Below are 25,541 nucleotides of genomic sequence, written 5' to 3'. Positions count from 1 at the left end.
AGAAAACCCCTATAGGAAAGGAAGGAAAGACAGAGTAAGTATATCTACCAACATAGAGGCGATGCAATTCTTCGAGGTCCAGTCAAGGTCCAGTCGAGGAGTCGCCTTTACGTTGGGGAGATCTCAAGAATCTAGCTGACTCGAGGGGTTTTTTATATTGAAAGTTGGGAAGGAGGGGGAGGAAGAATTCAATAGTCTTATGATCTCAACAGTGGGGAGAGCTATTATTTTCCTGGTTCACTGCCTGCAGGCAAACATGATCAGATCGATTAGCTGTTCTCCCCACACACACTGCCCTCCTCCCCCCAGGTTACAGGTTTCAGTCCTTGAGGAGAAAAAGAGTCTTTTCCATATAGGGGTTTCATGTATCAGTCTTGGAAGGAGTGGTTTCTCCCATCTCAGTCCATCTGCCACGGTGGTTGTCCAGTAGATGAAGGGTCTTCTGTGGAGACCACCAAAGGGTAATTCCAGAAGAGAGTCCAGACAGGCTTGGGGGTGGAAAACTCCAGGCCATTGTCACAGCGCGATGCAGGCGGAGGAAGGTCAAGGTGCTCCTTGTCCTTTTCACTGGGAGCAGTGTAGCGTGAGGTATAATAACTCAAGTTCCAGTCCCGGGAACTTGGCAAACCCCCACCAAACCAGGATGTAGGACTCTCTCTCCTTCGGTGGTCTCAGTCTTTTACACTACGATCGTGAGGCAGATGAGAAAGCAATCTTGGGCAGAGTCTTACACTGGAGCAGCTGCCCTGCAGCCCTGGCTTGGCTGTTTGTGGCAAGGGAATGCTGCCTGTTTCCAGCTGTCCCTGCAGGATGGCCCCAGGGCAGAGCCCAGCCGGGCTCCCACTGCAGCCCCTGGAGCTTGGGGCAGACAGTGCTGCCAGAGCTGAGGTTCCTGGGCAGCCCCCGGAGCTGTGCCTTGCACTCTGTTGCCGTGTGTCCCAGCGCAGGCTGGCTAGCACTGTGTGAATGCACCAGCCCTGCTGGGACTGACAGGGGCCTCGCCCAGTCCCATCTCTGCCACGGCTGCAGCATTTCACTGGCCAGAGCCTGAAGGGGCACAGAGATCAGAGCAATGAAATTGTCCAGACTGGGTTTTTCAAAGGCCCTTCTAAGGAAGGGCTTGAGAATAACGCTCTGTGTTTGCCACATGAACATCGGGGTGAGTGGTCTCTTTGTCTCCACCCTCCCCGAGCCAACGTTACAGCCACCCAGTCCCTCACACATCCCCTCGTGCCCTCCCACTGCCTTGTCCTGTCAGGGCTTCGCAGCCCCTCATCCCTTGGTGGCCCCGTCCCCTCAGGGTCTCCCCCAGCCCGGCCAAGCTGCCCGGCAGCAGCGCCGCAGCCCCACAGGAGCTGCAGAGGAGCCCCATCAAGAGGCACCTGGGAGCCCTCAGCAATGCAGCCAGCAGCACACGGGCAGGAGGACGCAGATGGCGGTTCCTGCCTGGCACAGGGCTTGTGGCCATCTGCAGACACCGCTCTGGCAGGGATCCCCGCAGCTCCGGCCCCTGCCCACCCGCTCTGCCGGCAGCACAAAGGCTTCAGCAGAACCACCAAAGGCCAAGGGGCTTCTGGCCACTTTCCCTGCAACACTGCACGCCTGGGCAGCTTGCTGAGCCCAAGCACCCTTTTATCCCTCTTGTTCTATGCCCTGCAGAGCCTGGGCAGCAAAAGAAAGCTCCTGGCAGTCTGTCTAGTACAACACATCCTATATTCATATGCTAAATAATAAACAAAAAGAAGACAAGAACAATCTCAAAGAACCAGAAAATGCCTGCTGGCCCAGGTGGCCCCAGCAGACAGAGCCTCTGGGATCAGCTCTCTGCAGAGCTGCAGCAGCGCAGCCAGCCGAGCCCTGACAGACGAGGCCGTGTCCTCCATGCCCTGCGGAGCCGATCCTGCAGCCTCTGGAAGATGGAATATGGCTCACTCTGCAGTGCCCGCAGGACATACAATGTTTGAAGTGCCTCGTCTGACACGGCACTGCTGATGACCTTTGTCAGGTGTTCAAGGGCTGAAAGAGAGAGGAACAGATCCACGGTCAGATCCTGCATCTGAGGGGACCCGAGGAGAGCCCCCTGCCAGGGCCATGCCAGGCGGCTCTAGCCATGGCCAGGAGGGAGCAGGGACCAAGGGGATCAGCCCGCAGCTGCTGGCCACGAATGGCCCATGTGGCCCTGAAATCTCGGTGCGCTCTGCCCACGCCGCCCCTCGTCCGCACAGGGAGCAGAGCCCTCGGCAGCCGGGGCAGGGCTTGCAGCTGCCCCCGCCAGCCCCCGCTGCCAGCCCGCTGCCCTCACTCACCGCTGCAGAGGAGCTGGAGCTCTTGCTGCTGCCCCCTCAGCTGCCGCCCGGCCATCCCTGGGAACACAGAGCCTGTCACGGCGCCGGCGGCACAGCTCCCTGCCCGCGGCGCTGCCAGCGCTGTGGCCGCACGCCCTGCTGGCCCGGCAGGGCTCAGCCCGGGCCCTTGCCGCACGCTGCCGCCCCAGGGCACGGCTGCCAGAGGGCGGCAGCAGCGCCCGGGCCAGGCGGGGCTCCACGGCGCCGGGCCCGGACGGCGCTGCCGGGGCAGCAGCTGGGGCTGGGGCCGAGCTGCGGCGGGGCGGGGAGGGAGCCCGGGCTCGTGGCTCACCCAGGAACCTGATGGCCGCCGCTCGCAGGGACTCCTGTGGCTTCCGCAGGTACGGCAGGGCCCGGCGCAGGTGCTCGGCCGCTCTGCTCCTGTCGTGTGCCAGCTGCAGAGAGCGGCAGCAGGGCAGGCTCGGCGCGGGCTCAGCCCCTGGGCCGGGCGCTCGCTGCGCCCAGCCCCGGCCTCCCCTGCCCGCACAGCCCTGAGGCGCGGCCAGCAGCCCTGAGGCGCCGGGCTCTGCAGGGGGCACAGGGCCGGCTGCTGCCCGGGGAGCCGCGGTGCCCGGCCCGCCCCGCAGCCCCGCCGGGCCGGGGCTCCATCGGCCCCCGGCTCGGGCCCCCAGGAGCCTGGAGAAGAGCCCCGCGCGGCCTCTGGGTGCAGCCGCGGGCAGGGGCGCAGCTGCCAGCGCCGCACACTGAGCACCGCGCTCAGGGGGCTGCTCCAGGGTGAGCCTGGGCCTTCCAGCCCCTCCTTACCAGGCACTCGGTGAACTTCCACAGCTACTTGTTCTTCACCACTTGTTCAAGATCCCTCCTCTTCAGAAACTGGGCCACACACAGCAGTGTTGCCTCAGAAGCCTGGAGAGCAGCAGAGACGCGCAGATGGCCCCACAGCCCAGGGTGCAGGAGCCGCGTCCCTGTGCCAAGGCCTGGAGGAGGCTGCAGCCCGGCAGGTGCCAGGGCAGGAGGCAGCCGAGCCCCCAGCCAGGGGAACAGCAGCAGCCCCTGAATCCTCACCTGTGCCACAAGCCGATTCTCATTGTGGCAGTGGAAGAAGAGCGGCAGCAGGCTCTGGCGCAGGGGTGTCTTCAGGGCCTTGTTTTCCTTTTCCTGTGGAAGAGTCACCAATGTTCGGAAAAGCAGTATGGAGAGCAGCTGTGCCTGGTTATTGTCCTGTATGAAAGGAAGTGAAAAAGACCTCAGCACTGGCTGCACGGGGCTCAGCGTGGCGCAGGCCTGCAAATGCACAGGGCACAAAGTGTGCGGGCAGCAGCCAGTGGCCGTGGCTGGGGGCAGCGAGCCTTACGTGGTCAAAGAGTGGCACGAGCGCCTCAAGCAGCTGCAGTGCGATGGGGCCGGGTATCAGCATGTCATTGTCCAAGATGATAAAGCTGAGTAGCATGACTGTCATGCTAACTATCTCTCCATCTGCGTCCTGCAGGAGCTCCACAAGACTTTCAGTCAGGCTCACCATTTTTTTGGTCTGTGCGGAACACAAGGTGGTGAAATGCCATCCTGCTGCTGCAAGGCCTGGAGGCCAAAGGCCTTTCCGGAAGCACTCGGGCAGCTGAACCGGGAGGCAGGAGAGCTGGGAGCAGCTGCCCCAGCGGCAAAATCCCAGCCAAGCCCAAACGACTGCATTCCCCAGCTCAGCCCCTGCCCCCTTCTCACCATCGGGGGCTCCTCAGTGAGCTCGAGCAGGGCCCTGAGTGCCAGGCGACGCCTCTCCCTGCACTCGCTCCGCAGGTGCCTTGACAAGATTTTCAGGACTCTCTTAGCACCGCGTTCACTCAAGTGCAGGAGCTCGAGGACCTGAAAGGCACAGGGCAGTGACAGGGGACCCGGCTGGCAGGAGCCCGGAACCGCACAGGGCTGGGCCCAGGCAGCAGCACAGGGCGCGGGCACCGTCCCAGGCAGCTGCGGCTCCGAGAGGGCAGAGAGCTGGGAGGCAGCTCAGCCAGGCAGCGCTGGCCATCAGGCTCACCTGCACAAGGAACGCCAGGGCGGGCAGCTCCCAGCGTGGCTCCTGTGTGCTGAGCAGCCGCAGCAGGTAGCGAGTGATCCGGGAACACAGGGAGATGGAGACACAGGACATCTCCCTGACAGCAGGAGAAGAAGCAACCAAGACTGTGGGCCATGGGGACAAACCTCTGCCAGGACTGACTCACAGAGCTCTGGTCTTTGCCCAGCATCCTGCAAGGGGCCCTGGACTTATTTTGGAGGAGGCACCCTCCTCTCCCAGCCTTTTCCAGCCTGCTTGGCTGTCCCTGGGTGACAAGGCCCTCTGGCCCATGACCGTGGGGACTGTGTGGGGCACCCTGGGCACAGAGCACAAATGTCAGAGGCAGCGGGGAGAAGGGGGTCTCACCGTGCCAGCAGACCCACGGCATGGTGGTGGGTGTCAGCACACAGCAGCGTGTCCCAGCCACAGCTGCGTTCCATGGCCAGCACCACATCCTCGTGCTGCATTCGGCAGAGCAGGGACTTGAGGGTCTGCACTGCAAACCTGCGTGCAGAGCAAAGCCCAGGTCACGCTGGCAGCACTGGCTCCTGCCCAGGGACATGGCAGGGACAGGAGGACTGGCATGGAGCAGCTGTTGGGGCTGGTGGCAAGGCCGTATTTCTCTTGGCATCCCTTCCAGAAGGTATCCACCTCCTCTGGCATATCCAGAGTGCTGAAGAGCACTTGGAAGAGCAGATGCACAAAGAGGCGGGGGAAATACACCGTCACCGTATGTGGGACACAGGGCACCTGGAGGATGTTCCACATCACCACAGTTGCCTGCAAAGGACAAAGGCCCCGAGACAGCGCTCAGTGCCGAGGTGTCCGTGTGGCAGGGCCCCAGCACGGCAGGGAGAGGCCCAAAGAGACGCAGGGGGAGCACTGGGCCTGGTGCCCCTGTGGCTGCCCCTGGGCCAGGTTTCAGCCCAGCGCCTGAGGCAGGGAGATGCAGTGGGGGAAGGAGGATGGAGAGCTGCTGCAGAGGCGGCCTTGGGGCCAGCAAAGCCAATTGCAGAAACTCACAGCCAGGACAAAGACACCCGTTTTGTCCCCATCGGAGGTGCCCGTGCTGTGCTCATGCCAGCTCCCCAGCACATCCAGGAGTACCAGCAGCGCAGGCTCGGCAGTCCTGGGCGAGCACATGATGCTCTTCCACATGGTCAGAGCAGCTCTGTGGGGTTAAAGCTCTGTCTCAGGGGGGTCTGGGACACAGCACTGTGGCCTGGGCAGCAGCGGGGACCTGAGCTGGCTGCCAGCTCTGCCTCTGCCCACTGCCACTGGCCAGCAGCAGCCAGCAGCCCAGCCCTGTGGGGACAGGCCCCTGAGGGGCAGCGAGGCAGCATGGCAGCAGGCTTGGGGACTGCCGTGCCAGGGCTGGCAAAGGGAGCAGCCAGAGGGCCCTGGAACTCTCTGTTGCTCAGACACCTGGCACAGGCTGCACAGGCTGATGGGCTGGGGAGCCCTGAGCCCTCTGGGCAGCTGGGCCCCATACCTGTCACAGGATGGGGCCACACGCAGCAGCGTCATTAGTACGTCAGCGGGCTGGGCTTCGGTGAGATCCAGCAGGGTCCTGTTCAGCCTGTGCTCAGCAAACTGATTGGCCATGAGCCACTGGTGGATGTACCTGACCATGGCGGGCACCTGGAGAAGGCACGGGGAGATTTGGAAAGCTGCCAGAGGGAGGAATGTCCCCAGCTTCCCCAGAGAAGTGCTTCCCTTCCCACCACGCTGCCATGGCCTCAAAGGCTCACAGGGACCAGCGGGCGTGGCTTGGGAGGCCAAGCAATTGCTGGGAGGATGAAACCCTGGCCAGAGGCTGCTTACTTGCTTTGGGTTGGAAAAGCCCTCCTCTACGAGCATATCCAGCAGGGCAGCACTGGTCTTGGTTTTGAAGATGTGCGAGTATGCTCTGAGCCCAGTGCCCATGGTGCTGGTCTCTTCCTCCCGAATTCTCTTGATCAATTTGCAGACCAGCTGTAGGAGAAGGGCAAGAAGGCAGGGATGTTCCACGGAATGCTGCAAGTGCGGTGCTGGGCTGAGCGGTGACAGCAGGCCCAGCGCAGGTGGGGATGGCTGCAGGTACCTGCGCTGTTCTGCGGAAGAGGCCACGGGCGGGGTCCTGCTCTTGTGTCCGCGCCATGGCTGGATCTGGCAAAGAGCTGCAGGAATAACACCTGGGAAAAGCTGCAGGTCAGACACGAACGAGTGCGCTGTGCGGGGGCTCCTCACAGCACCGCTCTGTCCCGTCCTGTCCCTTCGCGTGCTCCGAGCACTGTGGCGTGGTCTTGTCACCGCCAGCTCCTGTGTCACCACGTGTCACAAAGGGCCCTTGGACACCCGTTCCATGCCACGCTGACCGTGCTGCACCGTGTCACAAAGGGCCCCTGCACACACTGCCCCCTGCCCTGGGGCTGCCCCCAGCCCACCCAAAGTGGCCCAGCTTGGAAGGAATCCCTGGCCCCAAGTGTCTCAGACAGCCTGACAGGGTCTTTAGGAGCGGCTCAAACCATCAGCAAACGCTGCCCTGCTCTGCGGGCTCAGGGCAGCAGAAGGAGCCCCCAGGGCTGCCGACGCAGCCGCGCTGGCAAGGGCACGGGACCTTCCACAGAAGCTGGCACGGCCTCCTTGGGACACGTCCCAGCTGGTGGCCATCCTGAACCCGCGGCTGTGACACGGACAAGGAACGTGTGGGCCAGGGCACCAATGCTGCTCTGAGCCCTGGGGCCCGGGCAGCGCTGGCATCAGCAGCTGTGGCAGAGTCCCCCCCAAGCAGAGCTGCCACCCCCAGCCCTGGCAGCGCTGGTGCCCATCTCCTGCCCCAGAGACCCGTGCCCCCGGGGGGCTTCTGTGCCACAGGGAGCCAAAGCCCACGTGCACTGGGGGCTGTGCTCCTCCCTGCAGGGGCTGTTGGCAGGAGCACCTGGAGCAACTGCTGGCAACACTTGGTCTCTGTCACAAGCTCTTACTCCATGCTGGAATTATTTTCTCCTTGAAGTCATTTCCTTCAGCAGAAAAACACCTTCACAGCAAAGGCACAGAAGAATCTGGCATTTAAGAATCCTCAGTTCAGGAAAGCTTTCCTTGCCATTGCTCAACTCCAGTAGCTCCAAAAAGTTGCAAACTTCCCAAATTCATTGGGATGGCCTGAGAAGGTGAAGAGTTGGAATTTTGCTTCCCATCTCAAAGCAGTGACTCATTTGCCATCATGTCATCCACTGAGAGTCACTTTACAGAACATAACACTACACAGAGGCAAAAAAAGGGCCATTCTTTGGTTTGAAAATGGTTTTCTATGAAGGGATGATAATATCCTAATTCTCTTAAGGAATAAAAGCTCTCAGGAAATGCAAGTTCACTTGGTGTTACAAAAGGACCCCAAAGAAAGAAGTAGATGGCAAGAGGGCTAATCCTCCCCCTGGTACAGATATCTCAGTGGCCAGTAAAGTCCAGCTCTCCCCTCTTGTTCCCTGCAGGAGAATCAGGAGCATGAACAGGAAAAGTCACAGATGTTCTTTCTGCCCTCCCTAACCAAAGCTGTGCCAAACCACAGATGCTGCCTTCAAAGTGACTCAAATTCCAGGCAACACCTCTCACCTTCCACACAACTTTCTCCAACACCCCACCAACACCAACCCCCCAAACTCCCGCACAGAATCCCTCAACACCCCGCCAGGACCCCCAGCTGTCCCTGTCCCTCCGCAGAGCTGTCCCAGCCTCCAGCAGACGCCCTGGTTCCCTGCACGTGCCGTGGGATGGCACTCAGGAGCATCTGCTCCAAGGCCTTCCCCGCTGGCAAGCTCAGGCTGCCAGGCCTGTGGCTCCTGGATCCCCCTTCCCAGCGAGCCTTCCTGGGCACGGCTGTTCCATTGGCACCTTGGCGCTCCGCTGGGACTGCTCCACTCAGCCAGCACTGCTGGGAAAGGATGGAGAGCAGCCTGGCAAGCTCTTTCTCCAGCTCCCTCTTCACTCCTGGGGGAGGTGGGACATTCCACAGGAAAGCAACTGCTGCCACAAGGAGCAGGGTGGCCTCAGGCCCCTTTGGCAATGAACAAGGCCCTTGTTTGACATAAGGAAGCACAAGCAATTCCCATTAGCCAACAAGTACTTAGCACAGACACACAGGAGTACTTGCACCAGTGAGCAGAAGAAAAACCTGGCAGGCCTGATTGACTGAGAGTGACTTGACAAAAAGCTTTAGACATGGTCTGCCAGCAGAACTAAGGGCAAGTACAGAATCAGCCCTGTGCAGGGAAGCCATGAGGAAGACTTTGTGCTGCTTTAGGGCATGGAGAGCGCTCCTGGCCAGCACCTGGACACCAGCTTCAAGTACAGGAATGTGACACAGTGTATTTCTAACCCCCTGCCTGTCGAATCACCTCAGCAGCGTAAAGATGGATGGCATTTTTGATACAATTCCTACATCAACCCACTGACATTTATACATGGTGGAGAAGCATTTTAGTGGGCTGCAGACTCCTGTTTTCCTGCCAGGCCAATAAAAGGGCTTTTGGCAGACAATGCATCAACCCTCTGCCAATTTCTTTGAATGAGGGAGACCCCTCAGGACTGCTATATCCTGAGGGAACACCATTGGCCTTGACCTGTAGGCACCTGCACAAGCTGAAAATCAGCTGCCTCAGCTTCCAGGACCTCTCTTGGCCAGCATCCTGACGTGGATGCAGGACTGCTGCGAGGCACTGCTGGGACCCAGCGGGACAGGACCGGCTGTCTCGTGTCCACGTAGCACCCCTCACACAGCCAGGCTCATCCCAAAACCAGACAAACGTGTCAGCAGAGAGGAGCAAGGAGCACTGGGCTCCTCTCAGGGTATCTCAGCTGGGCTCGCTCCACAACTCGCCCCCATTTTAAGGCCTGCTGATGCCCAGCTGCCAGAAATGCCCACCTTGTTCTCTCCAGGATGCACAGGGAGAGACAATGAGCAGGACACCCTGGCAGGCAAAGCTTCCAAGCCTTTTCTGAGGCCGGGGACACAGCAAGATCAGCCAAGACTCTCCATGCTGCCTGGCCCACCCAGCCCAGCCCTGTGCTGGCCCTGGGCCACAGCAGCTTCCTCCAAGCAAGAGGCAAATGCATATTGCCAAGAATTGAAACGCAGCAGAAAGGGAAGATGAGAAAAGTGTGTGCGTAAAGGCCTTTTAATTCACAGCTCTCAAAGACAGCTTTGGGGCTCGTGGCTGGACAGAGATGCTCCTGCTCACACCTCTGCCCAAAGGAGGGGAACACACCCTGCTGCAGGTGCTTGGGTTGGTCTCTGCAGGTCCAGGCTGATGCCAAACCTGCTCTTCACAGCCTTCTCCCTTGCCCTGCCCCTGTGCCAAGTGCAAGGGGCCTCAAGGACTGAAAGGAGCACAGAGAGCCCAAGGGGGACACTTGCACCTCCCTCACTGGGAGCTGCCTGGGAAGCACTTTCCTTGAGAAGCAAGCCCCTTTCCTCCAAAGGCATTTCCCCACATGTGAAGCTTTCCTGGGGAACACCAACACACTGTTAAGAAAAGCTGGCAAGGCTGAATGACTCCAGGTCCTTTCAGGACAGGCACTCCAGCTCTAGCTCACATTCCCCCAAGTGTGTGTCCAGTGGAGGTTCAGAGGTGCAGCCCCTGGCCCTCTGGAAACACAAGCTGCCCGCTGCCTCTTCAGCTGCCTCAACTCCTGCCTGCGCTCACGGCAGCAAACCCAGGCTGTTCCCGGCCAGAGCCCAGAGCCCTGTCCCCACAGCACGCTCTTGCCAGCCCCTTCCAGGACTCTCTGCTGTGCACGCAGCGCTTTTCATGCCCGCTCTCAACAGGCTTTGGAACGCAGAGCACAACCTGGCGGCCTCTGCCACCAGCACACCCCACACACAGGCGGAGGAAGAAGCAGCAGGGGTTGTTTTGCATCCATGCCCAAGAGAAACTGGAAGGCTGCCCTCCCTCTGGTCTCACTTGCTTGGCTTTCTGACTGGCTCTGAGGCTGGGGCTGCCATTCCTTGGTTGTGGGGACCAGAACCACACCCGGGATCCCGGCACTGCCTGACAGAGCTCCGGGCACTGGCACGGTCGCGCGTCCGAGTCTCGGGCACCGTGCTGCTGCTTCATCTGCTCTCAGGCACACCCAAAGCTCTCTGTTAAGCCCTGGTGGTCTCTGGTTCTGCCCTCTTCCTGATCCAATGCAGGGATGGAGCACTGCTGTGCTTTCAGGAAGCTCTTCTTGAAACCTTTCTGCATTCCAAGCTCCTGTGCCCTCCGTGGATGCTTGCCATGGGATCCCTCACAGCTGGGTTCAGATCATCCTTGGCTTGGCTCTTCCAAAATCCAGGGGCTCCCGGGTGCTCAGCAAGATCTGTAACTCCACAGTGTTGTGGAACTGGGCCTTCAGCACAGGCACCTTTCCAGCCTGATCTGCCCTCGTTCCTCTGTGTCTGTGCACAAAACTCAGCGTGGAAGAGAACGGCAGGAGGGGCCTGTGTGTCCCAGGGCTCTGGATTTGCATCGCTTCAGCTCCACAGAGATGCAGGTAAAGCACAGAAGACAAAGTGTTTATTAATGGAAGGCAAAGCAAGGGGATGAGCTGGGAGGGAAGAAAGGGGATGGGCAGGGTCTGAGGGCTGGAGGGAGGGAGCTGTCAACAGGGAGGGAGGAGGCAGGAGCTATGGGAGCTTCCCACAGGCTCAGCTGTGCCAGTCATCAGCTGTGCCTGGAGCTCCAGCTGGTCTCCTCTGATCTCCAGGTGGTCTCATCTTCCAAGGGATCTGGAGGTCTTCAGGAGACACTGGTTCTTCTGAGGCAGCAGATGAAAGTAGTTCTGCAGCTCTTCCCTGGAACATCGCCTGAACAAAGGTGCTTATGTGGGAGGGGCTGTCGTTTTCACTCAGGGCTTGAAGGGCTGGAAGAGAGAGGAACAGAGCCACAGTCAGAACCTGGATCTGCAGCAATCCAAGGAGACCTTCCTGCCAGGGTGTAAGACTCTGCCCAAAATTGCTTTCTCATCTGCCTCACGATCGTCATGAAAAAACTGAGACCACCAAAAGAGGATCCTACATCCTGGTTTGGTGGGGCTTGCCAAGGCCCCGGGACTGGAACTTGAGTTATTGTTCCCAGGTGCGTTTGTCCACCTCATGCTACACTGCTCCCAGTGAAAGGACAAGGAGCACCTTGACCTTCCTCCGCCTGCATCGCGCTGTGACAATGGCCTGGAGTTTTCCACCCCCAAGCCTGGCTGGACTCTCTTCTGGAATTACCCTTTGGTGGTCTCCACAAAAGACCCTTCATCTACTGTACAACCACCGTGGCAGATGGACTGAGATGGGAGAAGCCACTCCCTCCAAGACTGAGACATGAAACCCCTATATGGAAAAGACTCCTTTTCTCCTCAAGGACTGAAACCTGTAACCTGGGGGGAGGAGGAGGGCAGTGTGTGTGGGGGAGAACAGCTGATCAAACTGAGATGTTTGCCTGCAGGCAGTGACCACTGAACCAGGGAAAACAATGGCTCTGCCCCACTGCTGAGATCATAAGACAATTGTATCTTTTCCCCCCTCCTTTGCAACTTTCAATGGAAAATTCTAATAAAAACCCCTCGAGTCAGCTAGCTAACTCGAGATCTCCCCCAACATGAAGGCGACTCCTCGACTGGATGTCAGCTGGACCCTGACTGGAATTACATCACCTCTATGTTGGTAGATATACTTATTCTTTCTCTCTTTGCCTTTTCTTTCCTTCAGGGTTTCTTTCTCTCTCTCTCTCTCTCTCTCTCTTCCCCAATCCCCTCCAATGCATTTGGCTGTGATCATTCAATAAAGTACACTGATTTTGATTGTTACTGCAAACCCCCTTGCCGTGTTGGTGTTTTGTACCCTGAGAGCAGATAACGAACAATCACAATCCTGTCCGTGAGGGTGGATCGTGACACCAGGCCATGCTGGCTGTGCCCAGAGCTGTGCCCAGAGCTGCCCATCACTGCTGCCTTTGGGAGCAGAGCAGGAGGGCAGCACATGTGCCCAGCCTGCAGCCAGCCAGGGCACATCCACCTCCTCAGCAGCTGCCCAGAGCAGGATGCTCCTGTGCTCGCTGCCATCTCCCAAAAGCTCTGATCCCACCCTGCCAAGCAGACAGGGACCCACCTCACGCCCTCCACGGCTGGAAGAAAAGCTGGTCCCAAACGATGTCCTCAGCCTTCTCCAAGGGCACGGCCCATCCACACCGCAGCTGCTCCCAAGACCTTCCCGATCCTGACTAGATGACCTAAAGTACTGCTCTACTTAAAAAGAAACAACAAATTATTGAAAATGGATTACAGACAAAAATAGGAAAGAAGAAAAAAGGTAAAAAATTGTATCGCTATCATGGGCTTCAGAAAGGCCCAACCCCAACATGCTGGAGAAAAACCCACCCACGGGTGAGGGAAGCCCTCGCTATCTCCCTTCCCCCCTGCACTGCCCCCCAAAATAACAGTGATCCCAAAGCACACAAGGGCAGTGGAGCAGCCCAAGCCCTTCCTTGCCTGCACAGCAAAGCAGCCCCTGCACAGGTTCTGGAGCCCCACCTCTGCTCCCACCATGGGCGTTGGTTTGTGTCGGGCTGGCTGCCCCAGCCCCAGCCCCAGCCCGGGCCACGGTGGCTGCTGGGGGCTGTTGGCAGGGCCAGGAGCCCACTCCCATTTCGTAGCCAGCCCAGCCCATGCCCCCAGCCCTGCCAAAAGCAGCTGGGCAGCCGACTGAAGGATCAGCTGCATGCGCCCCAGCAAAGGGGAACCTTTGCTTCCCAGCCAGGCTGGGCAATGCCCAAATCTGGGAGCATTTCCCCGGGTGTGGACTCATCTGCAAATTCGCTGGGGGGCCTGGCTTGGAAGAAGGTGCCAGAATCCAAGTCCATCATCTTCAGCTGGCCAGTGGCCAGGTGCAGGAAGAGGTTGTCATCCTTGATGTACTCCTTGCTGGCTCCAGCAGCAGCAGCAGCCCCACCTGGTAGAGCTTCTCCAGGGGCTCCTTCTCCTTCCCTGGGCTGGGAGCAGGCTGTCAGGGTTCTGCCCAGGGCCCCAGCTGTCCGGGAACCAGGACAAGCAAAACCAGCTTGCATGGGGGCCACCAGTGCTGGGCAGAGCAGCTCAGCTCCAGCACAAGGGCTGCGTGTTCCCATCTGATGAGCCCTGGGCAGTGACACAGGCAGGACAAAAAGTCTGGCTTCCTTTGCTTCTGATTGCCAAGGCATGTGTGCAGCTCTGACTTACCAGGGCCCTGCAGCAAAGGGGGGCTGTGGCTCTCTCCCTTCTTCTAGGGCAGATGAATATCCTGCATCCAAGGATGACACAACAGCTCTTCTAAGGAGGGCCTTTCCACGTCCAGCATGGATAAACACCGCCTGATCAGATCTTGGCACTCTGGGCACAGAAACCAGAAACCGCCGGTCAGCTGCAGAAGGCTCCTGTTGCCTTTGCCCCACTATTCCCGTGCCCAGGCCATGCTGGACGTGCTCAGAGCTGGGCCTAAGCTTTCCCATCGATTCCCTGTTTTGGAGGAGAGCAGGAGAGCAGGACATGTGCCACCTCCTCAGCAGCTGCCAGAGCGGGATGCTGACGAGCCCGCTGCTGTCTCCCAGCACTGGCATTCCCCCCGTGCCCAGAGCAGAGGATGCACCTGGAGAGAGCCGTTGTGGCAGCGAGAGCTGCTGGTCCCAGCTGATCTTCTGGCCCCACATGAAAGGGTGCTCCCCGCAGACCATCTGGTGCAGCACGATGCCCAGGCTCCAGATGGTAGCTGGCTTGCCGTAGTACCAGCCAAAGTGGGTCCATTCCGGGGGGCTGTAGGAGCGTGTTCCTATGGAATACAGATGGAGTTCAGCAGGGGGATGCTGCTGCTCCCAGAGCCTGGCCCCAGCATCCCTGGCCGTCTGGGGGATGTCCCAGTGGCACACAGGGTGACCACTGCCCTCTCGCCAGCACCTGGGACTGGTGTCATGACTTGGGGTTGGAAGAGAAGCCACTGGTGTTGGAAGAGGGCAGTGGAAGCCCCAGAAAGGCCCGACCATGACAAAAACCCACTCAGTGCTGGGGGAAAAACCATGCCTTCATCCACCATGCCTGCATTGCCCCAAAAAACATTAGGAAGCCAAAGCAAACCAGGTGAGTGGAGCAGTCAAGGCCCTTTCTCACCTGCACACCAAACTGGCTGGGGCACAGGTTCCAACCACCCCTCTCTGCTATCCCCACCCACGGCTGTTTTTGTCCGGCTGGCTGCTCCAGCCCCAGCCCCAGTCCTGGGCAGAGTGGTGGGCAAAGGCTGCCAGCAGGGCTGGAAGCTGCCTCCCCACCCAACCCTGCTCAAAAGCAACTTGGCTGAGATCTCAGTGCCATGAAGGGCAGCAAAAGGGAGAATCCCTGCTGCCACACCCAGCTTGGGCTGTGAGATGTTGGGCCATGAGATGCCGGCACCAGGAGCACACCCCTGCGTGGGCTCACCTGCAAAGTGAATGTAGGCTGTTTCTTGCAGGTAGGTGCCACAGCCAAAGTCAATCAGCTTGGCCTGCCCGGTGGCCAGGTCAACCAGGATGTTGGCTGGTTTGATGTCACGGTGCAGGACCCCGCAGCTGGTGCAGTGCCGCACGGCCTCCAGCACCTGGCGGAACAGCTCCCGCGCCTCCTCCTCGCACAGGAAACCCCGTGCCCGAATGAAATGATGCAGGTCCTGACACCGCTCCGGGCGCTCCAGCACCATCACGATGTCGTTGGGGAACTCACGCCACTCCAGCAGCTGGACGACCCCGGAGAAGCCAGTGGACACCTTGGCCAGCAGCACGATCTCCAGCGGTGCGCTGGTGCCGTCGGGCTGCGGGAGGAGCACGATGCCGTCAGTGGGGCCGATGCCGTGCCAGAAATGGGGAAGCTCTCACCCAGCCCGGGATGCTCTGCGCCCTGCGCTGGCCCCACGCCCGCTCTCCCTCCAGGCGTCCCAAAGGCTCCCACCCTGCCGGGCCTCGGCTTATCCCCGCCCGGCACGGCCCGGCTTCTGCCGCTGGCCCCGCTCTCTCACCAGCTCGCCCCAGTGCTGCACGCTGTTCCGTGGCACCCTTTTGATGGCCACCTGCAAGCCAAGGGCAGCAGCGGGCTCAGCTCGTCGCCTGTCCATCCCAGATCCTCCTCCTCCTTCTCCTCCTCCTCCCCCTCCTCCTCACTGGCCCGCCGCCGGCCCCGCCGCTCACCGGGGCGCCGTCCGAGAGCCGCGTGGCCGCGAAGACGCTGCCGAAGCCGCCGCGCCCCAGCAGCGAGCCCAGCCGGTACTGCTCCTTCAGGCCCCGCTGCGCCTTCCCTGCGGGCGGGACGCGGCTGTCAGCGCTCGGCCCGGGGCCAGCACCGGCCCCCGAGCGCCCCTCAACCGCCCTGGGCCGGCCATCGCCAGCCCTTCGCTCCCTGACACGGGACAGCGGCGGCTCGGGGCCGGCGGCCGCGCTGCCGAGCGGCGGAGCTCGGGCCGGGGAAGCCGCAGCGGAGGCGGCGGCAGCGGCCGCGCCGCCTGTGTCCTCCGCGGGCCCCGGGAGGGGCCGGGGCCGGGGCCGGGGTCTGGGTCGGGACTGGACCCTGCGTCGGGGCCGGGGCCGGGCTCGGGCCAGGCGGAGCCAAAGGGCGGCGATGCCGCCCCAGCCCCAGGCACTGATGCCCGCCCAGCAGCGCCACCGCCAGCACGGCCAGAGCCGCACGGAGGCGAGACCGCGGCGGGACGCCCGGGGCCGGGGCCGGGGCCGGGGCAGCCCCGCCCGGGGCCGGGGGCGGGCCGGGGGCATGGCCCGGGCCGGCAGGGGGAGAGGGAGGCGGGGAGAGGAGAGGGACGCGGGGAGACGGACACCAGAGAAGGGTGCCCGACAGCGGGAAAGGGACAGAAAAAGAGAAATAGAAATAGAGAAAGAGAAAGAGTTTTGTAGAGTCTCTGCTTTTGCTGCCGCCGCCGCTTCCGCTGCTGCTGCTGCCGCCGCTGCCGCCGCTGCAACTGAAGCCCCGGGGCCGTTTGTCCGCGTGTCCGTTCCCCGCTCGCCCCACGAGCCCCACGGCCGAGCCCCGCGCGCCCCGGGACAGCCCCTTGCTCTGTCCAAACACGGCAGCTTTGCAGCCTTGAGCCCACATGCAGAGCCCTGACTCCCGCACACTGCCACAGCAATCCCCTCGCTGCCTGCTCTGCATTGGCCTTGCTGAGCCTCAAACACTGTCGGGCACATTCCCTTGCTGGAGGATTCCTGCCTGAGCCGAGCACTGCCCTTACATCGCCAGTGTTGCTTTCCAGTAACAACAGGGGAAGGCAAACTGTGTGTGGCTCCAGGTATTTTAGAGTGTCTAAAACTCGCCAAGTCACTGATGTTAGAGGTGAGGTGCATTTGGAATGAATGGGATGGAGAAGCAGTGCAAGATGGAAAAGGGGAGCATAGAAAGAAATAAAACATCTCGGATTGTTTCTTTCATTTTCATTTCACTTCTGGAAAGCTGTTTCAGATTTCCAGCAATCTTCTCCTGTCTGCTCTTCTCAAGAACCTCTCATGCAGAACAAGGGCAAGCTTCTGGCCCAAGATTTGCCAGCAGCTGCAGCTTCTCTTGGCTTTGCACACTGCACTGTGTGCGCAGCAGGACTTTTGCAGCAAAACAGGAGAAATGTTTGGAGCACTTGACATGTCCTTTCTTCTCCTGGTGGGCTGGGAGTTGTGCCACTGGTGAAGTTTTCCTTGTGACTGTTTGTGCTGGTTTAGGGCAAATTTTGGGAGGAAACCTCCAAAAGGGGTCAGTCTAGGAAGCAAGTTCAAGCGCCATCCCCCCCCCCCCCCCCCCCCCCCCACTAGTTCAGGCAAAGACTTCCCTGGAGAAAAGTGGAAAATTCCAGTTTATTTAACAAGTAGAGTATTCACAAGCATGAAAAGTGAATAATATGAAATAAAACCTGCAGCTCGGATCTGGCTGGGTGGCTCTCAGGGTCCCTTTTCTCGGCAGAATGACAAGGTCCAGAGCAGGGACTCCCTGCAGCCCCATCAGAGGGACAGGGCCCGAAATGTCCCTTCTGGGGAGGTGCAGGGCTGGGAAGCTGGGTGCTCAGCCAGGGCTGCCCAGGGCTTTTCTCTCAGAGCAGGGTCCCTTCACTGCAGGGGCTGAGTGTCAGGGCAGGGGCTCTGCTCCTGCCAGGGGCAGCTCTCAGCCTTCCTGGGGAGCTGCCCAGAGTGCTCCGGGATCAGCTCTGGGTGAAGGTGTGACCCTGGCAGGGCAGAGCTCTCGTGCAGCTGGGTGGGTGCAGGGGGTCGGAGCTGCTCTCAGCTCCACATCAGCCCAGGGTCCTTTGGAGACAGACATCGAGGCAGCTTTAACCTGACAGGGAAGGAGTCTGGGCTGGCAGTTTGCCCACTCTCCATTGCCTGGGGGGCACTGGGAGATGGGAATTTATTTCTGCGCTCTGCTGAAGGCACTGAGACCCCAGTTCTCATTGTGACCTCTCTGAGCTGCTCCCAAGCCCCTGCAGAGCCAGAGCTGCCCCCGGGCAGTGCCCTGTGCTGGGAGGGGTCTGCAGGGCAGAGCTGAGCCCCCAGGGCTGGGCTGGGCTCGGGCAGCACTGGCAGGGCCCAGCTCTGGGCACAGGGAGCAGCTGCTGGCAGGGCCAGCTCCAGGCAGCAGAGCCTGGGCAGGCAGGGAGAGGGAGCTGCTGCTGAAATGCCCTGGCAGGGGGGTTAAGGCAGCTCTGGGCCAAGCCTGCCCTGCAGATTTCTCCCTCAGCACAAGCCCCTCATCTCCTGCCTCACCATGCAGAGCCTTTGCCTCCACGGCCATGGGGTCAGTGGCAGGAGTTCCCTCCCTGCAGGTCCCCCCCATGAGGGGACACTCCCAGGGCCCATCTGATGTCCCTGTGTGGCCTCCAGAGCAGTGTTGGGCAATTTCTCCTTTTTCCCCTCCTCTTCCTGCTGCCTTTGTTCCCAGCTCGGGTGGGAGCTCTGGGCACTGAGTGTCCAGCTCTCTCCATTCAGGATGGAATATCTCCGGGACACTCAGGAATTTCCCTGGATGCTGCTGCTGTCCTGCAGGCTCTGTTCCTCCAGGGCTCAGCTCTCCCCTGCAGCTCTGTGTTGCCACAGCCCCTGGGCACTGAGGCCAGGGCAGTGGTGCTGGCAGGGCTGTGCAGGCACTGCCATGAGCCCTCTGTGCCCCTGGCTGCGAGGGGAGAGCCCGGCTCTGCCTCGGGTAGGATGAGACAGGAGCAGGAATTTGGAGAGCTGCCCTTGAGACTGCATTCAGCAGCTCTGCACAGTGTCCAGTTTCTCCTCAGGGAGCCCCTGGGTGCCCTCCAGCCCCAAGAGGGGACAGCCCTGGGCAGCTGAGAGCAGGGCTGATGGACACACTGTCTGCCCCGCCCTGCACCAAGGGATGATCTCTGTGCCTCACAGCAGCCACGAGGGGTCTCTCAGACAGAAGTGGAAATGCCAAGGATTTCTGCCTTAGAAATTCCACTGCCAGTGCTGGGGCAAGTTGAATTAAAGAACCAAAACAACCTCCCCAGAGCTCTGCTCTGCAGTCGGGTGAATTGGGAGTGACAGTGCTGAAAAGCTATTTAATACCCTGGGGGGATTTAATCAAACATCACTCCCAGTTCCTATTTATCTGTTTTTATACAGCATAACTGAGTCCTCCAGAGCATCAGCAGAGCCCCTTGCTCCTTGGGGCTTTCTGAGCCAGCCCTCAGCAGAGTTCCTAAAATGGGCCATCAAAGGTTTGTGTGAGAGAGGAGAAATTATTTCAGTGGCAGGGAGTTATATGAGGTCTGGAATAGATTTTATTCTGTGACATCTAAAGCAATCTGGCACAGCCATTTCCTTCCCAGACAGGGGTTAATCCTCTATAAATAACCATACCCCAAGGCTGCAAATGTCCAACAGCAGCTCCATCAGCCACTTCCTCCTGCTGGCACTGGCAGACAGGCGGCAGCTGCAGCTCCTGCCCTTCTGCCTCTTGCTGGGCATCTCCCTGGCTGCCCTCCTGGGCAATGGCCTCACCATCAGCGCCGTAGCCTGGGGCCAGCACCTGCACACGCCCATGTTCTTCTTCCTGCTCCACCTGGCCCTCAGCGACCTGGGCTCCATCTGCACCACTGTCCCCAAAGCCATGCACAATTCCCTCTGGGACACCAGCACCATCTCCTACTCAGCATGTGCTGCACAGCTATTGTTTCTGGTGTTTTTCATTTCATCAGAGCTTTCCCTCCTGACCGTCATGTGCTACGACCGCTACGTGTCCATCTGCAAAGCCCTGCACTACGGGACCCTCCTGGGCAGCAGAGCTTGTGCCCACATGGCAGCAGCTGCCTGGGCCAGCGCCTTTCTCAATGCTCTCATGCACACGGCCACTACGTTTTCCCTGCCCCTGTGCCAGGGCAATGCTCCGGGCCAGTTCTTCTGTGAAATCCCACAGATCCTCAAGCTCTCCTGCTCACACTCAAACCCCAGGGACCTTGGGCTTCTTGCTGTTAGCTCCTGTTTAGCACTGGGTTGTTTTGTGTTCATTGTTTTCTCCTATGTGTAGATCTTCAGGGCCGTGCTGAGGATCCCCTCTGAGCAGGGATGGCACAAAGCCTTTTCCACCTGCCTCCCTCACCTGGCCGTGCTCTCCCTGTTCCTCAGCACTATCATATTTTCTGAACTGAAGCCTCCCTCCATGTCCTCCCCCTCCCTGGATCTGGCCCTGTCAGTTCTGTACTCGGTGGTGCCTCCAGCCCTGAACCCCCTCATCTACAGCCTGAGGAACCAAGAGCTCAGGGCTGCAGTGTGGAGACTGATGACTGGATGCTTTCAGGAACATTAAACTGCTTGCCACTTTCTGACAGTTATGTGGAATTAAAGTAATCTTTGATCTTTTTTGTTTGGTTGTGTGTTCTTTTGCTTAGTTTTATTCACTAAATCTTGTCCACAAAGAAAGGTCATTGTTCATGCCATTTCTCATTTTGTTTCTCTCCACCTTCCCTGTGACCACAGACTGTGTCAGTGAGGGGCTGCACACTCAGTGGCTTTAAACAAAATAAACGATCTCCCAGCAAAGTTTTCTGCAGAGATCCCCTTTTGTTGCCCTCTCTGGAGCTGCAGCAGCAATGTCTGTGTGCAGAGCTGGGGGCAGATCAGTGCTGGCACAGCAGCTGTGCCCAGCAGCAGCAGCACTTGGTGTTGCCAGTGCTGCTCCCGTGGCCCTGCCCCGCTGCCCTGGTGGCCCTGGTGTTGCTGTAGGGCCTGAGAGCTCTCGGGGCCGGGCACAGTGCTGGGGTGGCAGTGCCGGGGCTGCAGCAGGGACAGCCCATGGGCACTGCTGGGGCAGCGCTGACGCCTCAGGCCAGGGCCTGGGGGCTCCAGGCTCCTTGCCCAGGCTCTCTCAAGAACACACCCAGGCCAAGGCTCAGCACAGAAAAGCCCCGTGAGCAGCCCCAGGGTGGCCACGGGCAGGCTGGGGGCAAACAGCAGGGCTGGGGCTCTGCAAGGGCCCTGGGGGACACGGGAAGGAGCAGCAGAGCAGGGGCTGATCCATCCCCAGTGCGCTGGACAGCCCAGGGCAGCGTCCCAGAGCGTCCTCATGGAGCTGCCAACAGCATCCCCCCTCTGCAGCCCTGGCCTCTCCCCCAGCTCACACAGGTGCCCCATCCTTGCAGGCACAGGCACGGCAGCTCTGGCTCAGGAGCCCCTGTTTGCATTGCACAGGGCAGGCAGGAGCACCCCCATGGTGTGGGTGTGGGGACATGAACCTGAGGGAGCACTAATGCCATCAGCCCCTGGGGCCACCAAGGGCTGGGGGACAGCAGGGAAACCACTCAGCTTTGTCCTGGCCTCTGCAGTCAGCCAGAAAGTTTGTTCCCATCAGCTGGGAGTTTCCTGTGCACTGCAGATGCTGTTGCTCAGAGCCAGGGCTGCCTGGCAGCCATCCCCAAACTGCCCTGAGCATTTCCTTTGCTTCACCTTTGCTCTCTTTCCTCTCTTCTGCTCCAAATCTCTTCCTGTTGCCCAGCCCTGTTCCCTGCCCTGCAAACAGCCCATCCCTGTTTGCCCTTTCCTCTCTGGCCCCACTCCCCATTGCAGTTCCTGAGCTGGCACCATGGGAACGTCCCTTGGGGAGCAGGATCATCCTGCAAGTGCTGCAGGAATTGTCTGCAGGCTCCTGCAGTGCCTGGTGCTGCTCCCTTGCCAGAGGCAGCCCAGGCCAGGGGGGCACATCTGGCCTGCTGTGTCTGCCTGTGGGGCTCCCTGTTCCGGGCAATGAGGAGCAGCTGCAGAGGCTCTGCAGGACTGACAGGATGGGCTTTGGGGCTGGCAGGAGAAGCTGAGGCACCTGGGCTGCTGGAGCTTCTGGAGAGGAGGCCCAGGGCTCCTCCTGCAACTGCTCCAAGGCTGGTTTCAGAGAATCACAGAATCAGCAAGGCTGGAAAAGTCCCTGGAGATCATCAAGTCCAACCTATGCCCTGACACCGCCCTGTCTCCCCTGGGCCTCCTCTTCTCCAGGATAAACAACCCCAGCTCCCTCAGCCGCTATTCACAGCTCTTGTGTTCCAGAACCCTCACCAGCCTTGCTGCCCTTCTCTGGACACGCTCCAGCCCCTCCATGTCCTTCCTAAATTGGGGGCCCCAGAACTGGACACAGCACTCGAGGCGCTGCCCATCCAGTGCCAAGCACAGGGGAAGAATCAGTGCCCTGCTCCTGCTGGCCACACCATTCCTGATCCAGGCCAGGAGCCATTGGCCTTCTTGGCCTCCTGGGCACACTGCTGGCTCATGTCCCGCCTGCTGTCCATCAGTGCCACCAGGTCCCTTTCTGCCTGGCTGCTGTCCAGCACCCCTGGCACCTTGTTGGGGGGAGGGAGGGAGGGAGGGAGGGAGGGAGGAAGGATGGCAGAAAGGCCGGAAGGAACGCAGGAAGGCAGGAAGGCAGGAAGGAAGGAAGGAAGGGGTCCAGATCCAGCCCTTCCTGAAATGTGTTGTTTTTCTGGCACTGCCAGTGCCCAGATCTGGATATTTCCCTATTCTGGCACAGCCCAAGTGCAGCAATTTTCTGGCAAAGAAAGAAAAATCTGGCAATTTTCCATTGCCAGCTCTGTCACTGCCCAGACCTGGAGTTTCCCAGCACTGCCAGTGCCCAGATCCAGCAATTTCCCGGTGCTGGCAGAGCCCAATTCCAGCAATTTGCTGGCAAAGAAAGCCAAAACCAAGCAAATACCTGTGTTATAGGTAAAACCCTGATAAGGCCCAATCGTTCATTGAGAAAGCCAAATCAAAATTAAAGAAAATAGATTTTATTTTGTGAATCGAAATACAATCTCGGACAGCCACAATCAAAGGGACAGTGTCGAGCCCGGGCCTCGTTGCTGGGTGAACGTAGATCCGACCTCTATCGCATCGGACCCCCCAAGTTTACAAAGTCTGCCTGGTGAGCTTTGGTTTTATACTCTTTTTCTTGCCCAGAGTGAGGTTTCTCTTGTTCCTTTCTTTTTTCTGAATATTCGTGTAGTTTTCTTTCTCTGTCCGGTGTTGGAGGAAGCCCGTCTCCGGTGCTGGAAGAAACCTGTCTCCTGGTGGAGAACACTGTCTCGGCATAGACAGAACCAGTGTCCAGGAAAAATTCATATTAATTTCAAGTTACGGGAACCAAGCGTTGAGATGCGAGTTCTGGGCTATCCTTGGTGCCGCTGATGGCCCAGGTGTTCCGAAAAATTGACCAGTGTTTCTGCAGTGGCTAGCCCCTTCACTTGCAAATTCAGAAGCCCATTCAGTGGCCACCTGCGATGTCACCATTCAGTGAAGAAACTCCTTACCCAGTTCCTGTGTGAGATTTCTAAACCTGGCTGCTCTTTCTAACAGACGTTTTCTAAACATATTTTATTTCACATATATACTTTTACAAGCACGAATTTATTCAATATCTCTCACACCTGGTACCTACACCAACCCCATCTCATGTTTGCTGACACTGCCAGTGCCCAGATCTGGAATTTTTCAGATGCCCGCATAGCATAATTCCAGCAATTTTCTGGCACAGAAAGTTAACATTTGGCAATTTCCCAGTGCCGGCACATTCCCCGCCAGATCTGGTGTGCGCTGGCACTGCCATTGCCCACATCTGGCAATTTCTTGGTGCTGGCACAACCCAACTGCAGCAATTTTCTGGTAAAGAAAGCCAAATCCCAGCACCACCCAGATCTGGTGTGTTGGGGTTGCTTCCAAAGAAGAAGGAGACCTCGGCTTAAGGCCGTGGGAAAACGCTCTGCAGTTAGGGTGAGCAGGAGCTCCTGCCCATAATCCTCTTGTTCAGTTATGCAGATTGTTACCAGAAAGTTCTGAGTTCTCTTTGCTCCCATTGGCTACTTTTCAGTGCAAAAATTGAAATGGTTTTAATTGTTCCCTCCTCTTGGATCCTTCCCTCAGATCCCACCTTAGCCCCTCCCCATACAGAAATGTGTAAATATCCCTGCTAGACCCTGGACCCAGGCTTTTTTCTGGTTCGCTCTCTGTACTGTCCGCGCCGTCCTGTTTGTTGTGTTCTCCTTCAGTAAAGTTCTGCTTCCAGACAACCAGATGAAAGCAGTCTCTGTCTGTAAAGTCGCCAGAGCCGGTTCTCAGGAAATCCACTGGTCAAGCGTCCGGACGGGGACCAGAAGGTTCCACTGGTGTTTGCTGGCACCACCAGTTCCCAGACCTGGAAGTTTCCCTGTTCCGTCATCGCCCATGTCCAGCAATTTGCAGGCAAAGAAAGCTGAAACCTGGCAATTTCCTGTTGCCAGCATCGCCCAGTCGGGTGTTTGCCGGCAGCAGGACCCCAGGAAGGAAGGAAGGAAGGAAGGAAGGAAAAGAGGAAGGGGCCCAGATCCAGTCCTTCCTGGAGCCTGGAGCCTGGAATGTGGTCTTTGCTGGCACCGCCAGTGCCCAGATCTGGAAATTTCCCTCTTCTGGCACTGTCCAAATGCAGCAATTTGCTGGCACAGAAACCCAAAACCCGGCAACTTCTTGATACTGGGTCTGACACCACCCACATCTTGTGTTTGCTGTGCCAGTGCCCAGATTTGGAAATGTCCCTGTGCCAGCAGAGCCCAAATCCGGCAGATTTCTGTCACTGGCAACGACACGGCCCAGATCTGGTGTTTGCTGGCAGTGCCAGCACCCAGATCGGAAAACTTCCTGGTGCTGGCACAGCCCAAGTCGAGTGATTTGCTGGCACGGAAAGCCAAAATTTGGACATTTCCAGGTTCTGGCTCCGGCACCATCCAGAGCTGGTGTTTGCAGGGACCGCCAGTGCCCAGATTGGGGCAATTTGGGTTTTAGCTGGCTTAGGCAGAGAAGTTACTCAGACTGTGACTTTCCTTTTTCTTGGAACTGTTTCAACATGCTCTGGACTGAAAACCCAGGAAAACACCGGCAGCTCCCACCTGTGGCCCACCGAGGTCTGGGACGCTGCATTCCAGCGCCAGAGGGACTTGGAAGAGACCGAGTGAGCCAACTACAAGCCACAAAATGGACTTGCTGAATTTGCCATCGCTTCAGAGATGAGAGAGGTTTTAATTAATAGTATTCCCTTTTCATGGTTGTGAATACTTTACTTGTTAAATAAACTGGATTTTTCCACTTTTCTCCAGGGAAGTCTTTGCCTGAACTAGTAGGGGGAGGGGCCGCTTGAACTTGCTTCCTAGTGTTATAAATAAGAAGCTTGACTAGGCCAATATTCAAGCAGCAATCAATTTATTAATTAATGTGGTAAAGTATGAGCAAAACAGCGCTGGGTACAGTGGGGGAAGTTTTCCCTCCAACTGCACAACGATGGTTGGGGCGTACAGATATTTATAGGGGCACACATAAGCTTTTTTCAGCAGTTTCTATTCCCAATTTTTACGTCACAATTCTATACACTATTGTGAGTTAGTTTTTCTCAGGATGTACCCCAGAAAGGAGTATTCCCAGATGGTGGGGTCTGACTTCCGAAAGAAGAAAGAGGTCTTCAGCTGGTGCAGTCCAGACTCCAGATGTGGGCCCACCTTTTAATTGCAAAGACTATAAATCTCATAGCAGTGATGTGCAGCTTCCCTTGGTCGAAGCTATCAATCCTTGGGTTGATGTTCATCTTCCTTTCTCAAGCCGCTTTTTACTGTTTTGCTAAGGTGTTGAGATAAGCATGTTTCCTTTACATATATTCTAAACTTATATTTTCAAAGCTCCTTA

The 25,541-nt window shown here is 58.5% G+C and overlaps 3 protein-coding genes across 3 annotated transcripts in view; 1 reads left to right on the top strand and 2 right to left on the bottom strand.

Annotated features, from left to right (window-relative positions):
• LOC119696487 overlaps positions 1-25,541 on the top strand; it is a 1,710,157-nt gene that overhangs the window by 611,740 nt on the left and 1,072,876 nt on the right. The window contains 1 exon segment of the mRNA XM_038126215.1: positions 12,892-12,926. Coding sequence (XP_037982143.1) covers positions 12,892-12,926 — 35 coding nt within the window.
• LOC119696488 overlaps positions 1-25,541 on the bottom strand; it is a 1,499,846-nt gene that overhangs the window by 428,849 nt on the left and 1,045,456 nt on the right.
• Positions 5,387-7,490, bottom strand: LOC119696504. Its single transcript, XM_038126252.1, has 2 exons — positions 6,440-7,490; positions 5,387-6,330 (listed from the first exon to the last, which is right to left on the bottom strand). Exons 1-2 carry the CDS (start codon positions 6,494-6,496, stop codon positions 5,536-5,538), a joined length of 852 nt encoding a protein of 283 aa, XP_037982180.1. The 5' UTR covers positions 6,497-7,490; the 3' UTR covers positions 5,387-5,535.

The sequence above is a fragment of the Motacilla alba genome, unplaced genomic scaffold, assembly GCF_015832195.1.
Source record: "Motacilla alba alba isolate MOTALB_02 unplaced genomic scaffold, Motacilla_alba_V1.0_pri HiC_scaffold_31, whole genome shotgun sequence".
Lineage (NCBI taxonomy): Eukaryota > Metazoa > Chordata > Aves > Passeriformes > Motacillidae > Motacilla > Motacilla alba.
Note: the sequence above shows the minus strand (reverse complement) of the source record. Positions and strands in the feature narration are given on the sequence as shown.

What these genes read in the sequence shown, in the direction of transcription:
- LOC119696504 (XM_038126252.1), bottom strand. Translation starts at nt 6,496, where the DNA reads ATGGCGCGGACACAAGAGCAGGACCCCGCCCGTGGCCTCTTCCGCAGA. An exon ending in TCTTCCGCAGAACAGCGCAG is followed by an intron (nt 6,331 to 6,439) that starts GTACCTGCAGCC and finishes CTTCTCCTACAG; the next exon opens with CTGGTCTGCAAATTGATCAA.